Genomic DNA, 16,329 nt, shown 5'->3' on the forward strand with positions numbered 1-16,329 from the left:
ACCCCTAAGGCACTTAGTAATTTGGCCTAAAATAGGTAGATGCCAATTTCTTAGATAATTCTCTATTCTAAATCCAAGATTGTTAGAATCACACAGAGAAGGGAGTAGTAGTATAAAATGGGAAATACGCACATAGATATTTAGATAGCTTATAGATAAATAAAAAGATAGAAATATAGCTAGTGCTATAATGATATCCACTTGAATTTTGATACAGGTAAGAAAACACATAGGTAAAATTTTTGAAATAATTAATACAAATTTATAAGACTAAGATTGTTTTCATTGTACTGCATTTATCACCCACTGAGTATAAGGAGAAGAGGACAAGTAACTTCCTTGGCATTCTCTTACGTATAAATGAATTTGGAGGTCTGCCCACCTGAGTACTACTACCATCTTCAGGACCAAGATGGTCTCAAAAATAAATTAACAGACCAAAATATACTTTTAGCAGTTCATTTTGTTCCTAAATCTTTAAAAAAGAAAAAACAGTTTAAATTCAAGATGCACAAAAGGGAAATTATAGCAGGGCAATACAGAAATTCGGAAGAATGATTACCGGAGCTATTAAAATGTCTCCATGTTTTTCTGAGTTTTCTTCTAATGAAGAAGAATATACAAGAAGATATTGAGAGAAACTAAGTTTACATTATCTTCAAGAAACATCTCTCTCCTTGAGCAATAGGGAGCTGCATCTGATTGTGGGAATGAGACATGGCTATATTGCAGTGGTGAAGGATACAGGAAATATCTATCTATCGAACCTATCTATCTAGATATAGATAATCTTTCTGTGTGCAGGTATGTGGGTATGTGTAGAAGGTAGTTCTTCCTTAAAACGTCAGGACCCACAATTTGCAACATATCACAACATGAATATTAATTTCAAAAGATTAGGGGCAGTCACGAATGTAGATGAGCCTCCAACCCTCCAAGACTGATACTTCCAAGAGGAGAAAACAATACATAGGGGGATATCTTTAGATACTTCCTAATGTTCAAACTCATAGAAACTTCAGATTCATCTGAATCCTCAAATCAGTAGATAGTGGTTAGTTGTAGGGGTGCAATCTGTAGCTTTAATTTGCCTACAGTGTACAATAGTACTGCCTTACCCATGGGGGATACATTCCAGGACCTCCAGTGAATGCCTGAAATCATGGATAGTACCAAACCATATATATACATAGCTGTCCCTCAGTATTTATGGGAGATAGGTTCCGGAAGCCCCCGTGGATACCAAAATCCACTCTCTTACATAAGATTGAGTACTACAATAAATATAGTCAGCCCTCCATATCCATGGTTTCAACCAACCATGGGGTGAAATTTCAAGTTGAATCCATAGATGTGGGTCCACGGTTAGTTGAATCCTTGGATATAAAACCCATAGACACAAAACCTGCAGATATGGAGGGCTGACTGTATGTGTTTCCTACACATACATACATATGGTAAAGTTTAATTTATAAATTAGCCACAGTAAGAGATTAACAACAATAAAATAGAACAATATATTACATAATACTGTAATGAAAGTTTTGTGACTGTGGTCTCTCTCTCTCAAAATATCTTATTGTATAAATATAATGTCTTTTCTATCTTAACTAACCGTTTATGCACCACAGTCATAACTTTTGCAGTTTCAGGCATAACAGCAAAACTAGCATGAATTTCTTTTTCTGTCTTCACAATTTCATGGATAGAAGATTTGTTCTTGCCATACATTTTAGCACCTTGGCATTTTTCTTTTTCTTTTCGTATTAAGTTGAGAACTTTCACCTTTTCATTTAAAGAAAGGACTTTATGGCTTCTCTTTTGCTTATCCAAATTCAGCATCACTGCTTTGGTGCTTTGGGGCCATTATTAAGTAAAATAAGGGTTACTTGAACACAAGCACTGAGATACTGTAACAGTGGATCTGATAACGTAGACTACTAAATGACTAATGATCAGGGTACACCGGACAAAGGGATGATTACATCTCAGCAGGGACAGACCTGGATGGCACTACGCTACTCAGAACACTGAGTCATTTAACACTCACAATTTAGTTATTTATGGAATTTTTTCATAGCTCTGGACCATGGTTGACCACAAGTAACTAAAACCACAGAAAGCAAAACTGTGGATAAAGGGGAACTGCTGTAGCCTGACGGATTTAATAGCCAAAACTCTGCAACTATCCTACTGTCCTACTGCAAGTGCCTAGTGAGTGCAGGCTGTAACTTGGAACCTGGGCTGGCTCTACGGGCCACCTCATGGATGTGAAAAATTTGGTATCTATCCCAAGGTTCCCCTTGTTACAAAACTTCTTTCATGGTCATAGGCAGACCTACTTCATTTTCTAGCTTCCAACATTCACACAGCATCTCAGATTAGAATTTCATTAATCAGTGCTACTCCCTGATAGCTGTTAACTTTGATTCTATTTTTAATTTCTCAGCCATGACTAGTTTCACCAACAGTGGGGATCCAGGTGGGTGTTAAGAAAGGGTTTATTACCTATTAAATACTGTCAATCACTCCTGTGTGAATTCAACTTCTGAGACTTAAGTTTCAGTCCTCCTCTGCCTCCTGGCAGATGGACTGCTTTTATAGAAAACAAAGACAACACATTTTTCCCCTTAATACTGACATGCGGTCATGGATTCACAAATCCTACAGATCACTCTGCCATTCATTCTCAACAAGTCAAAAGTCCATCCTACATAGAAAAAGGGTATACATAGTATTTGGAACATAGTCAATTTCTGCTGTTTCACATGATATGGGGGACTTCCCTTCTCCCTCAATTTGGCCATCTCACATAACTTTACTGAATATGAGTTCTATACATGGTACCTCAAGTCCCCCAAAATATTTTCCTCAAATTTTCAAATCTAACTCCATCCCTAAAAATATCTCTTCAATTTGACTGTTTTTCTAATATTTTTCATCCTTAGGATTAACTGATCTTCTCTTTTGCAATAGTGTTGTAACGATTTGATAATTATGGTGAAATGTATTCTTGTATCAAGTTTAGTGTGATGGTTTTAATTTAATAGGAAACTTAGAGCCACACCCTAGAACCAAAATTGTATACTAGTTCCACTCCTGTCCTCAGTTACAACCCTCATCAGACTCAAAGACTATATGGTTTATTACTGAAAAAATTTCGTATTTAAAACTACAGTTCAACCGACAAAGGTAACTGTGAAGGGATTTTATTCTTTACCTTTATCTTTTGAAAGACCTTGAAGGTAATCCAAACATATCTTTCACAACATAAATTATGAAAATGGTTTCCTCTGCTACTTTCTTCCCTATACCTACAGTTACTCTGTACGTTTTATCCTCCAGCATCACATATACATTTCATCTTTACTCCCAGGTCATATCACTTTATTTTCTCATTTCCTCTCCTTTTACTTGATTATATAATAGATTTAGTCTATATGAAGTAAGCCATTTAAGGAGCATTGGTAGTAGAAAGAGAATTGGGCTGGAAATGAAAAGATCATCTTTAATGAGGTGGAATATTGGTCTCATCACTCAATTCACAACAGTATTGTAAGTGTTGGAAAGATTAGTAGTTATTTTTGAGGCAACATGAAAAAGAGAACTTCACATATTCTACAACTCAAAAAGTATTAAAGTGTTTTATATGTTTGGCATTATTTAATCCTCACAACAGCCCTTTAGTGGATTATCACTATTCATATTTTTAAGGTAAGAAAATAAAGATACAAAGAGGCATCCAACATCACACAGCTAGTAACTAGGCAGGATTTGATCCTAGGGAGAGTGACATCAGATTAAATTCATAATCATTAAACAAGCAGAGCTCTAATAACAACTACCAGAAAAGCTATTTTTGATACCGGTTGGACTATAATCTCTATGCTACCTTCAAACTCTAATGACTGTATAGAAATAATTTTAGAAATTTCTTCAAGAAACCACTGGAAGAAACTATTGCTAAAATTTGAAATGAAGAAAGTCTCAACAAGTATCTCCAGAAAAATAGCCTGAATTAATGAGTCAATAGCAACATCACGAAAACAAAGAAAATGAATAAAAAATGTTTATAAACAATCTCTTCCTGGCAAATTTGGATTGGAGCCTGGCCCAAGTCATATTGATAGTCTAGAGAAAATTACTAATCTATATGCAACCTGTGGATAAGCAAAAAATAAATTTAAAAAATTTAGAATGATAATAATGATAATATTGTAAAACTTCTTAGATAAAAAAGGGAATAGGAGGTTGAGAAAAAAAGTACACCAAAGTAAAAAATATTTTTTTTCAATGCGGCCTGTGGGGAGGTAAGGCAAATCTCCAGCCATTTCCATACCTATTGAGGTCAAGCTCTAAGAGTCGAGTCAGACTTTTAAGACATTCTGCTGTTTTCTGAACTGAAGTTATAACAGACAGAGCCAAAGAAATATACCTCAGATGATTAGGAAAAGGTGGGAGAAATTTCACTGGTGGTGCATGTCCCCTTCAGTAGGTCATGCATGCAGAGTTGTTCTAACCTCAACTATTCAAATTACCCTTGAACTCCCAAAAGTAGAAGTTAAAGGAAAAAAAAAAGAAAAGAAAAAACCTGCTGTTCCTTCCCTAGATAGCATCACATTAACCCTAGCCAAATTTCTGATACAGTACTAAGAGAAAAATAAATATTTTTTAAAAGTGTCCTATTACAAATGGGATTATATTTATAAAAGAGCAGAGCTTTTCCCCCTCTGATTCGTAGAATTCAGGATTGAAAAACAGTGATAGAGAGACAGAGCAAACTCAAACAAAAAAATTCCAAAGAACCTATTGTGATAAATGATACATGACAAAATTACACTTAAACAGTAAAGGAATCCAGGGCCCAAAGGAATCCAGCAGAGAATAAGCACAAACAGTGTGAGGGTTTTCTACTCCTAATTCCTTTGACAAAAATGACAAAATATGGTTCTTTCATGTAATGACAGGGAGAAATAGGAAGCTTGAGAACATAAAACATGTTGCTTTTCAGAAAGGGAGATGGTGTCACATATATTATATTTCAGGTTGGCAGTTTTATTTGAAAAGGGTCTCTGGATCTTTGTTTTTAAAAATGGGGAAAGACTGGGACTTCCCTGGTGGTTCAGTGGCTAAGCTCCCCATGCTGGGGGCCTGTGTTCGATCCCCGGTGAGGTAACTAGATCCCACATGCCGCAGTTAAGACTCGGCACTGCCAAATAAATACATAATTTTTTTTTTTAAAAAAAGAATGGGGAAGGATAAGAGTGGTATAAAAACAGGAGAAACACAATAGCTTCACCTCAACATTTCTGATAGATAAGACTATCTAAAGGCTAATTTTAAATTCAGTTAGCACATCCAGGGAAAAACACGCAAGCAAATATATTTCTAAACAGAATGTCAAAAGAATGTTGTTAGCACATTTGTAATTTTCCAGTTCTTCCTTACTACACTTAACCAACACCCAAACAAATCAGTTTAAATACAACTTCTCTTACTCATGTCTTTTGAAGCATCACTGCAGTCAGATTGAGTCAAGTAACCATCTGCTACAAATACAAATAGAGCTACATTCAAGAATTATATTACACAGCCTTCCTAGCAAAGCTCTTACGTGCAAGCTGTTCTTGTCAAAATCAGAACCATTGTGATGATGCATCTTAATATTCAATCAGACTTTAAGAGTGACAAAAGTCCACATATGGATGACAGCTGTTTCTTCAGTAAATATTTTCCCATTTGTTGAATGGGGACTTATGGCAGTTTAGGATATGTTCCATCAGACATTTCAGCCTGAACTGCTTGGGGACGATTAAAACAATAACAAGGATAATATTTTCGTTTTCAGATCTTTGCTACAACCTACATCTGAAAAAAGCACCAGCTCTTCCAACTAAAGTTTTACACTATGTCATTAATTTGAAAGTATCCTTTCCCAATAGTTACTGGTAAAAAAACATGGCTTTATAGAACTTTATACAATACCATAGTGTTTGTAAAACTAAAGCATAATTCCTATATTAATTTTCTAATTATATGAACAGAGTTATTGGGAATTTAAACATGTGTACCTATATTTTGAAAAATTATGAAATATTAAAAAAAGATGAATGAGCCTATTAGCTAAAAGAAGTTCAGATAAAATAAGGTCTCTTTTTAACCAATAGAGTGGCTTGCAAAATTGGAAAGTCAAAGAAAAAGTGAAGATGGATTCTCATGATTAATTCTGTAGCTCTATAGTAATATAGTGTTTACACATCAGCAGTTAGAGGGAAAAAAATGGTTTCAACTAACAAAGACGACCTTAATGTTATCCTAGTACCCTTGGACATGTATTATGCCCCTTTCATAAATCCTAAATGTTGTGTTGGAGCTAAGTTTGTTAATAGTCCATCTTTCAGGTAGTATTTTTGAAGCCTGCTAACCACAAGGTCCACTGCTAAATAACTTAAGTCTCCTCTCTTTAACTTAAAACTATGCTGAGGGTCTTCTCTGGCAACCCCAAAGCAATTCTGGAAGAGTAGTGGGTTATCCGTGTCTTAGGTTAGCCCTGCAATACTGATGTGTTAAGGAATTGGTATGCCCCACCTTCTGATGGTAGATTACAACTTCTTTTTTCCTTACTGCAATGCAACTGCTCAAATAAACATTAAAAACATTTTATGAGCCTGTCGTCTTATATTCCACAACTCTTGTCAGACTCTGATTTTTTTAAACGGAAATTATTTCCGATCAAACGCTATAAAGAAGAATTTCTTACCCTGCTATTGGATCTACTGCTATTGCCTTAGGATTATGAAGTTCCAGGTCAATCAGGGTGACACACACAGATCCGTTGTAATCACACACAAAGATCCGGTCACTGACATGGTCCACAAAATAGAGATTTCTGGTGAGCCAGTCAATCGCCATTTGTTGCACATCTGAAAAACACACACACAAAATCACTGAATCACAGGTGCGAATCTAGTATCATAAGCCAAAGAGTACATAAGTCTGCCCAAACCACCACAGAGGATATTTCAAAAGTACAGGTAGTTTTATGATTAAAAAAAAAAACCAAAAAAACCTGCAAGGATAATTTCTTGCTATGCCAAAGTAAGTAAGTAGTTATTCTGTAAAATAATGACTACCTCTTGATACCCTTCTTCTTGCTATCTAAGGACTGAGGATGACCTAGATAAAAGGACGAGGAGTTTCTAAATCCTAAAGAATACGTATTTACAATAAAATATTTCTCCTAGTTTTTGCATTTGTCCAAATAGTTCATTTAACCCCATGGGCATAAGTGGTTCAGTGACACAGCTAAATGCTTTAGTAGCAAGAGGAGTAAATACTTTTTGTGAACTAAGGTAAACCCTTATTTTCAGATCCTCTCCTATTTAAAAAAACAAAACAAAACAGGAGAAGTAGAAAAGGAGAGCTGTAAATACCTTTATTTACAAAAAGTATCCAATATTTGGAAATAAAGCAAAAGGAGGAACATGTTCTTTTAATGGCATATGTAGGCAATGTAAAACAGGATTGTTCAAAGATTGATTAATTCTCTAGAAGAGCACTGTGAATACTACTTTCTTCAACATTGGAAATATTCTATTATCTATGCTGTACAAGAAAATAACGACTAACTGTGTCTAGTGAGCATTTAAAATGTGGCTAGTGTGACTGAAAAACCAAACCTTTATTGAATTTCACTTTAATTAATTTAAATTTTAAAAAAATGAGGAAGCTAGTGACTGAGATGGATGGTGCAACTCTAGAAGAATGTATCTGTTTTTGTTTTTTTTTAAACATCTTTATTGGAGTATAATTGCTTTACAATGTTGTGTTAGTTTCTGCTGTATAACAAAGTGAATCAGCTATATGTATACATATATCCCCACATCCCCTCCCTGTTGCGTCTCCCTCCCACCCTCCCTATCCCACCTCTCTAGGTGGTCACAAAGCACCAAGTTGATCTCCCCATGCAATGTAGCTTCCGACTAGCTATCTATTTTACATTTGGTAGTGTATATACTTCAATTGCTACTCTCTCACTTCATCCTAGCTTACCCTTCCCCCTCCCTGTGTCCTCAAGTCCATTCTCTACATCTGCGTCTTTATTCCTATCCTGCGCCAACGTTCATCAGAACCTTTTTTTTTTTTTTTTTTTGTAGATTCTATATATATGTGTTAGCATACGGTATTTGTTTTTCTTTCTCTGACTTACTTCACTCTGTATGATACACTCTAGGTCCATCCACTTCACTACAAGTAAGTCAATATGTGCCACATCTTCTTTATCCATTCATCTGTTGATGGACACTTAGGTTGCTTCCATGTCCTGGCTTCTGTAAACAGTGTTGCAATGAACACTGTGGTACAAGACTTTTTGAATTATGGTTTTCTCAGGGTATATGCCCAGTAGTGGGATTGCTGGGTCATATGGTAGTTCTATTTGTAGTTTTTTAAGGAACCTCCATACTGTTCTCAATAGTGGCTGTATCAATTTACATTTCCACCAACAGTGCAAGAGGGGTACCTTTTCTCCACACTCTCTCCAGCATTTATTGTTTATAGATTTTTTGATGATGGCCATTCTGACTGGTGTGAGGTGATACCTCACTGTAGTTTTGATTTGCATTTCTCTAATGATTAGTGATGTTGAGCATCCTTTCATGTGTTTGTTGGCAATCTGTTTATCTTCTTTGGAGAAATGTCTATTTAGGTCTTCTGCCCGTTTCTGGATTGGGTTTTTTGTTTTTGTGATACTGAGTTGCATGAGCTGCTTGTATATTTTGGAGATTAAACCTTTGTCAGCTTCTTCATTTGTAAATATTTTCTCCCATTCAGAGGGTTGTCTTTTCATCTTCTTACGGTTTCCTTTGCTGTGCAAAAGCTTTGAAGTTTCACTAGGTCCCATTTGTTTATTTTTATTTTCATTTCTCTAGGAGGTGGGTCAAAAAGTATCTTGCTGTCATTTATGTCACAGAGTGTTCTGCCTATGTTTTCCTCTAAGAGGTTTATAGTGTCTGGCCTTACATTTAGGTCTTTAATCCATTTTGAGTTTATTTTTGTGTATGGTGTTAGGAAGTGTCCTAATTTCATTCTTTTACATGTACCTGTCCAGTTTTCCCAGCACCACTTATTGAAGAGGCTGTCCTTTCTCCATTGTATATTCTTGCCTCCTTTATCAAAGATAAAGTGACCATACGTGCGTGGGTTTATCTCTGGGCTTTCTATCCTGTTCCATTGATCTATATTTCTGTTTTTGTCCAGTACCATACTGTCTTGATTATTGTAGCTTTGTAGTACAGTCTGAAGTCAGGGAGCCTGATTCCTCCAGCTCCATTTTTCTTTCTCAAGATTGCTTTGGCTATTCTGGGTCTTCTGTGTGTCCATACAAATTGTGAATTTTTTTGTTCTAGTTCTGTGCAAAATGCCAGTGGTAGTTTGATAGGGAACGCATTGAATCTGTAGATTGCTATGGGTAGTATAGTCATTTTCACAATCTTGATTTCTCCAATCTAAGAACATGGTATATAGCTCTCCACCTGTTTGTATCATCTTTAATTTCTTTCATCGGTGTCTTATAGTTTTCTGTATACAGGTCTTTTGTCTCCTTAGGTAGGTTTATTCCTAGGTATCTTATTCTTTTTGTTCCAGTGGTAAATGGGAGTGTTTCCTTAATTTCTCTTTGATATTTTTCATCTTTAGTGTATAGGAATGCAAGAGATTTCTGTGCATTAATTTTGCATCCTGCTACTTTACCAAATTCATAGATTAGCTCTAGTAGTTTTCTGGTAGCATCTTTCGGATTCTCCATGTATAGTATCATGTCATCTGCAAACAGTGACAGTTTTACTTCTTCTTTTCCAATTTGTTCCTTTTATTTCTTTTTCTCCTCTGATTGCTGTGGCTAAAACTTCCAAAACTATGTTGAATAAGAGTGGTGAGAGTGGTGAGAGTGGGCAACCTTGTCTTGTTCCTGATCTTAGTGGAAATGGTTTAGTTTTTCACCATTGAGAATGATGTTGGCTGTGGGTTTGTCATTTATGGCCTTTATTATTTTGAGGTAAGTTCCCTCTATGCCTACTCTCTGGAGAGTTTTTATCATAAATGGGTGTCAAATTTTGTCAAAAGCTTTTTCTGCATCTATTGAGATGATCATATAGTTTTTCTCCTTCAATTTGTTAATATGGTGTATCACATTGACTGATTTGCCTACACTGAAGAATCCTTGCATTCCTGAGATAAACCCCACTTCGTCATGGTGTATGATCCTTTTAATGTGTTGTTGGATTCTCTTTGCTAGTATTTTGTTGAGGATTTTTGCGTCTATGTTCATCAGTGATATTGGCCTGTACTTTTCTTTCTTTGTGACATCTTTGTCTGGTTTTGGTATCAGGGTGATGGTGGCCTCGTAGAATGAGTTTGGGAGTGTTCCTCCCTCTGCTATATTTTGGAAGAGTTTGAGAAGGATAGGTGTTAGCTCTTTGTATCTGTTTTTGACTTGAGTATTTTCTATTTGATCAGAACTACACTGTGAAATTTCATGCTAACCTCTTGACATTTATCTAGTAGAAAGGATAACCCCAAAAATTCTAGTCTCTTATCCTGTGAGGCACTGATCAGTTTTATACCTAACTACAGATCTCATTTAAACATTCCTTTTCTTTAAGATGCCTAGAAGCATTCAATTCCACTAATGCTGTTAGATCATCAGTATTGGGCTGGTTCTCCCAATAATGCCATACATAAATTTCTGGTCTATATTCATTCCTGAATTTTATGACAGTCATATATTTATCTATTGAAAATTATAATTTGATACCTCCTTTTTTGAACTTAATATGGATCTAGGATTCACTAAGTAGAGTTTCTTTCTGTAATCTGAACCTAAATGCTCTTCTTGCTCTATGCTTCAAAAGATTCTTGGTAACATGTTGCTATATAAATGATATTATTTCAATAAAAAACTAACATAGATGCATATGCCATCATTGTATTCATAATGGTATATATATATTGTCAAAGCAAGGTAGAGAAAGCAGCAATTTTGTGGGAACTTCTATCAGTCCCTACAAGGGCAAGCAAAAAGTAGATATTGCAGTTCACTGGATACAGATTGTCAGTCTATCAATTACAGTTTCATTTCTGAATTACACAGTCTTTATGGAAACATAAGCATTTAAATGTTCCACAAAGTACATGAATCAGTTCAGCAGCCAGGAGTTTTAAATTTCTGAACTACTTTTTCTGTCTCTAGAAATGTGGAAATGTATACTTAGCTTTGCTTTTTATTCCCTTTGCATTATTATAGCAGCTAGAGAACAGAACCCACTGTTTCAAATGCCATTTCAGATACCTAGGGTTCTGATAAATTATATGCCAAAGTCCATTCAATGACCAATCTCTCATGCTAGGCATGCAGTTGGTTTAGTCTATGCAATTGTAAATTCAGACAAAAGAGACGTTTGACAGCATTCACAACTTCTTTCAACTCTGTATGGCTGCAGAAAGATGCTCTGCTACTGAAACAATAGGTATTGTTAACAACATCCTAGTTTGAAGCGGCAAGGTCTCACTAAAGAACCTAATAATTAGCCAAACAGTAACTGTGGGAATTGGCATTGTTTCCTTTTCCTATATTTGAAGTTTCTATCTGCTTTTAATGTGATGTTTATTGAGATTAGAGAATTAAAGCAATTAAACAAAGAGTTCCAGTAAGCGATAGATAGATAGATAGATAGACAGATAACTTGAACATTTTAGGAGATTTTTACGACATTACAAAATTGTCTCTAAATTTTAGTAAGACCCTTATTACTTTACTGTTACTAGAAAAAAAATTACATATGTTCCTGTTATTATGTTTCTCTAGTTGCCTTTTATTCATTCTTCAACCAAAAGTGCCCAGGATTTTGCCCTCACTGTTCTTTTCAAATAGCTGCTTTATGGTCATTCAGAATTTCTTACTTGCCAAAAGCCAAGTTTGCTTTTCTGTTCATGTCTACAACATCTGAAAGTATTGACCACTTTCCTTTGAATCATAAAATAATCTAAATATCAATACTGATAAACTTTTAAATTACAGTGAAAAAATATTGAAAGTATTTTGAAACTTGTTAAAGTATTATGTAAATATAAGTAACTATCTTTTTAAAACCCAATATATGTTAGGTGTAAAAACTTAAAGTTGTACCCAGTGGAAATTAATTTAAAAATTCAAGGTTAAAGTTTTAAAAAAGAAGATACTTATGATAATCTATAATTGGATAAAAAAATGTTACATCAGCTTTTTCATCACATCATAAGGCAAGGAATTAATTAACAGAATTGGTGAATGTAGAACTTAAACACTTTTGATTCACTACAGTGTAATATATGCGCAGTGTTACAGACTAAATTGTTTTCCCCCCAAATTCATATGTTAAAGTCCTAACGCCCAGCACCTCAAAATGTGACTATATTTGGGAATAAAATCTTTAAAGAGATTATATTAAAATGAGGCCATTAGGGTGGGCTCTAAACCAAACTTATTGATGTCCTTATAAAAAGAGATTAGGACATACAGAGACAACACTGGGGCTACCTGCACATAGAGGAAAGGCCATCAGCAAGCCAAGGAGAGAGGTCTCAGAAAGTCCAAACCTGTAGCACCTTGATCTTGGACTTCCAGCCTTCAAAACTATGAGAAAACAGATTTCTGGTTTTTGAGCCACCCAGTCTGTGGTGTTTTGTTATGGCAGCTCTAGCAAATAATACTACTCAAGTATTATTTCAAGTATTATTCAGTAGAGTAGTTTATGCCACAAAATAATTGAGAACAAAGTCAAAATCTTGCTAAGAAAAATTATAAAAGGAATGTCTGAATGTGTGTTTAATGTCATACTGAACCATTGTCTAATAGGCCCTTTCAAAGACTGCTTAGTTCCTCTAGGGAATATACCTTTGTTTAATTTACAATTTAATATTGATTAGGTCCCAGTCTCTATGAATTTAAATATTAACGTGTAGATCAAGACATTAAAAAAAATTTTTGTCTAATAGAGATGCAAATGATTTCCATCAGGTAGTAAATATAACCCCAGTTTTACTGTCCATTATGACATTAACTAGTTTTATATCTCATTTTATAATCTTAATTCAGAATTTTTTCTTTCACTGATGGTAAATACTTCAGTCTTTTCTATACTTCTTTGAACCAGATTTACCATCCTGCTGGTTCTCTTATTAATGAGCTAAATAATTCCTTAATATACATTCATTAAATATTTGTACAAATCATGTTTTTAACTTTTTGAAAATTATATATGGACAAAGTTGAGTACTTGAATTTTCTTTAATTATTTGCTATATTTAACTAGCCAGAAATAGCAAATATAAACATCCACAAGATTAGAAAGATAATATAAATAGGTAAAACCTGTTAAGAAGGATTATGACAAACCTAGATGATGACTTAAATGTATACATCTCCCTGAAAAAGAAGACTCAATTTCAGCTGACTGTTTTGATACAGAAATGCTTTATTGTTTCAAAGAAGTGCAAAATAAGTATTTCTGAACTTCATTTGAAGTCTGCCAATTTCTAAATACGGTAAACTGATGTTTTTTAAATTATAAAGTATTTTGTGTTTCAAACAAAACCTGTCTGTGGCTAAACTGGATCAAAGGCCTCTAGTGTGATTATACCAAAGTAAAGCAGTGTATATCATTTAGTTCAGCCTAACTCCCTACTTAGAGTATGTTCTACTTCATAAAAGCCTCTGCTTTTGTATTAAATAAATATAATATCCAGTTTACAAAGTGGCCAGGGGATTAAATCAGACAACACACATTAAGAATCCAGTACAATGACATGTAGTAGGTACTCCACAAATATTAGTTGCTTCCCAGAGGGAACTAAAAGACTGCACTTTAGTTTATGTCTCTGTGACAGCTTATAATGAGCACACACTAGAGAATAGCACAGTACTAGCAATACATAAGCAAACTGATAAAAAGTTAGTAGTTTTGATAATCTAAAAATATGTGTCCACTTGCAAAAGGTAGAGCTTACTCCTCCACTTGCAAAAGGTAGAGCTTAATTCTCCTCCACTTGAATGCGGGCTGTTCTTTGTGACTGGTTTGTACTAAACAGAATGTGGTACAAACTTAGAGAACAAACTTATGGTTACCAGGGGGGAGGGGTCAGGGGGAGGGATAGTTAGGGAGTTTGGGATTGACATGTACACACTGCTATATTTAAAATGGATAGCCAACAAGGACCTACTGCATAGCACAGGGAAATCTGTTCAATATTATGTAACAATCCCATTTGTTATGTAAATGGGAAAAGAACTTGAAAAAGAATAGATACATGTAAATGTATTACTGAATCACTTTGCTGTACACCTGAAACACACACAACATTGTTAATCACCTATACTCAAATATAAAATAAAAAGTTAAAAAAATAAATAAATAGAATGTGGTAGAAATGACACAGTGTGATTTCCAAGACTAAGTCATAAAAGGTATTATAACTTCCATTTTGCTCTCTCTCTCTTTGCATCACTCACTCGGGTGGAAGCCAGCTGCTATGCTATGATGATATACAAGCAACCTTGTGCCAAGGCCCATGTAGGGAAGGAGAGAAGTCTACTGCCAATAATCACAAGAATGGGCTTGGAAGCCAGTCTTCCAGTCCCAGTGAAGCCACTGGATGCCTGCAGTCCTGACCAACATCTTCATTACAACCTCATGAGAAACCCTATGACAACCACCTAGCTTAGCATTCCCTGAATTTCTGACTCACAAAAAGTGTAAGATAATAGATGTTTGCTGTTTTTAAGCCTCTAAGTTTTGGGGTAATTTGCTATGCAGAAATAGAAAACTAATATAGTAGTCAAATCCCTATAATTCTTAAAATTAGATTTTGTTGACTTCCCATCACTTGGATGTTATTTTTAGACCTATATCTAAACTAGACTGTCTATACCAATGATAGTTTTTGTTCCCTTAAATTACCTGTAATTCAGCTTAATGCTAAATCATGAAGGATATTCCATAAATGCTCAAAAATGAAGCCAGGGAAATTTAAAAATAACTTGTCTTGAAATTTTCTGCTCTACTTATACAAAATATGGTTCTGTGATGAAACAACTATATTTGGCCATGATCAAGATGATCCCTCACACAGTCCTCTCCTCAAGAAGGGTAGAATTAGATAGACAGTGCTAGCATCAGGAAGAAAATAAGACAGGATAATGACTTCAGTGACTGATCACAGAGGGAATTCTGAGGAGGATGATATTTGAACTGAGCTCAGTGTGACAAGAAGTTGTTAGGCATGTGGAGAATTGGGGGCAGAGCCTACCAAGGAGGAATGAGCTTGGCATATTCTAAAAATGAGTAGAAGTAGGAGCAGCTATATCATAGCTTAAATATGGATACCAACAGATGGAGAGATATACCATGTTCTTTGATTGGAAGAATCAATATTGTGAAAATGACTATACTACCCAAAGGAATCTACAGATTCAATGCAATCCCTATCAAATTACCAAAGGCATTTTTTACGGAACTAGAACAAATCATCTTAAAATTTGTATGGAAACACAAAGGACCCCAAATAGCCAAAGCAGTCTTGCGGTCTGGGGTCTGGAGGAATCAGACCCCCTGACTTCAGACTATATTACAAAGCTACAGTAACCAAGACAATATGGTACTGGCACAAAAAACAGAGACATAGATCAATGGAACAAGATAGAAAGCCCAGAGATAAACCCACACCCCTATGGTCAACTAATCTATGACAAAGGAGAGTCTCTTCAATAAGTGGTGCTGGGAAAACTGGACAGCTACATGTAAAAGAATGAAATTAGGACACTCCCTAACACCATACACAAAAATAAACTCAAAATGGATTAAAGACCTAAATGTAAGACTGGACACTATAAAACTCTTAGAGGAAAACACAGGAAGAACACACTTTGACATAAATCACAGCAAGATCTTTTTTGATCCACCTCCTAGAGTAATGGAAATAAAAACAAGAATAAACAAATGGGACCTAATGAAACTTCAAAGCTTTTGCACAGCAAAGGAAACCATAAACAAGATGAAAAGACAACCGGAGAAAATATTTTCAAATGAATCAACGGACAAAGGATTAATCTCCAAAATATATAAACAGCTCATGCAGCTCAATATTAAAGAAATAAACAACCCAATCCAAAAATGGGCAGAAGACCTAAATAGACATTTCTCCAAACAAGATATATAGATGGCCAAGAAGCACATGAAAAGCTGCTCAACATCACTAATTATTAGAGAAATGCAAATCACAGCTACAATGAGGTAT

The 16,329-nt window shown here is 35.1% G+C and overlaps 1 protein-coding gene across 1 annotated transcript in view; it reads right to left on the reverse strand.

The window, feature by feature from the left end:
* The window catches only part of LRP1B (LDL receptor related protein 1B), a 1,473,103-nt gene that overhangs the window by 914,356 nt on the left and 542,418 nt on the right, over window positions 1-16,329 (reverse strand). The window contains exon 7 of the mRNA XM_065880137.1: window positions 6,761-6,923. Coding sequence (XP_065736209.1) covers window positions 6,761-6,923 — 163 coding nt within the window. The remainder of the gene's footprint in view (window positions 1-6,760; window positions 6,924-16,329) is intronic.

Source organism: Phocoena phocoena, chromosome 7 (genome assembly GCF_963924675.1).
Source record: "Phocoena phocoena chromosome 7, mPhoPho1.1, whole genome shotgun sequence".
NCBI classification, from domain to species: Eukaryota; Metazoa; Chordata; class Mammalia; order Artiodactyla; family Phocoenidae; genus Phocoena; species Phocoena phocoena.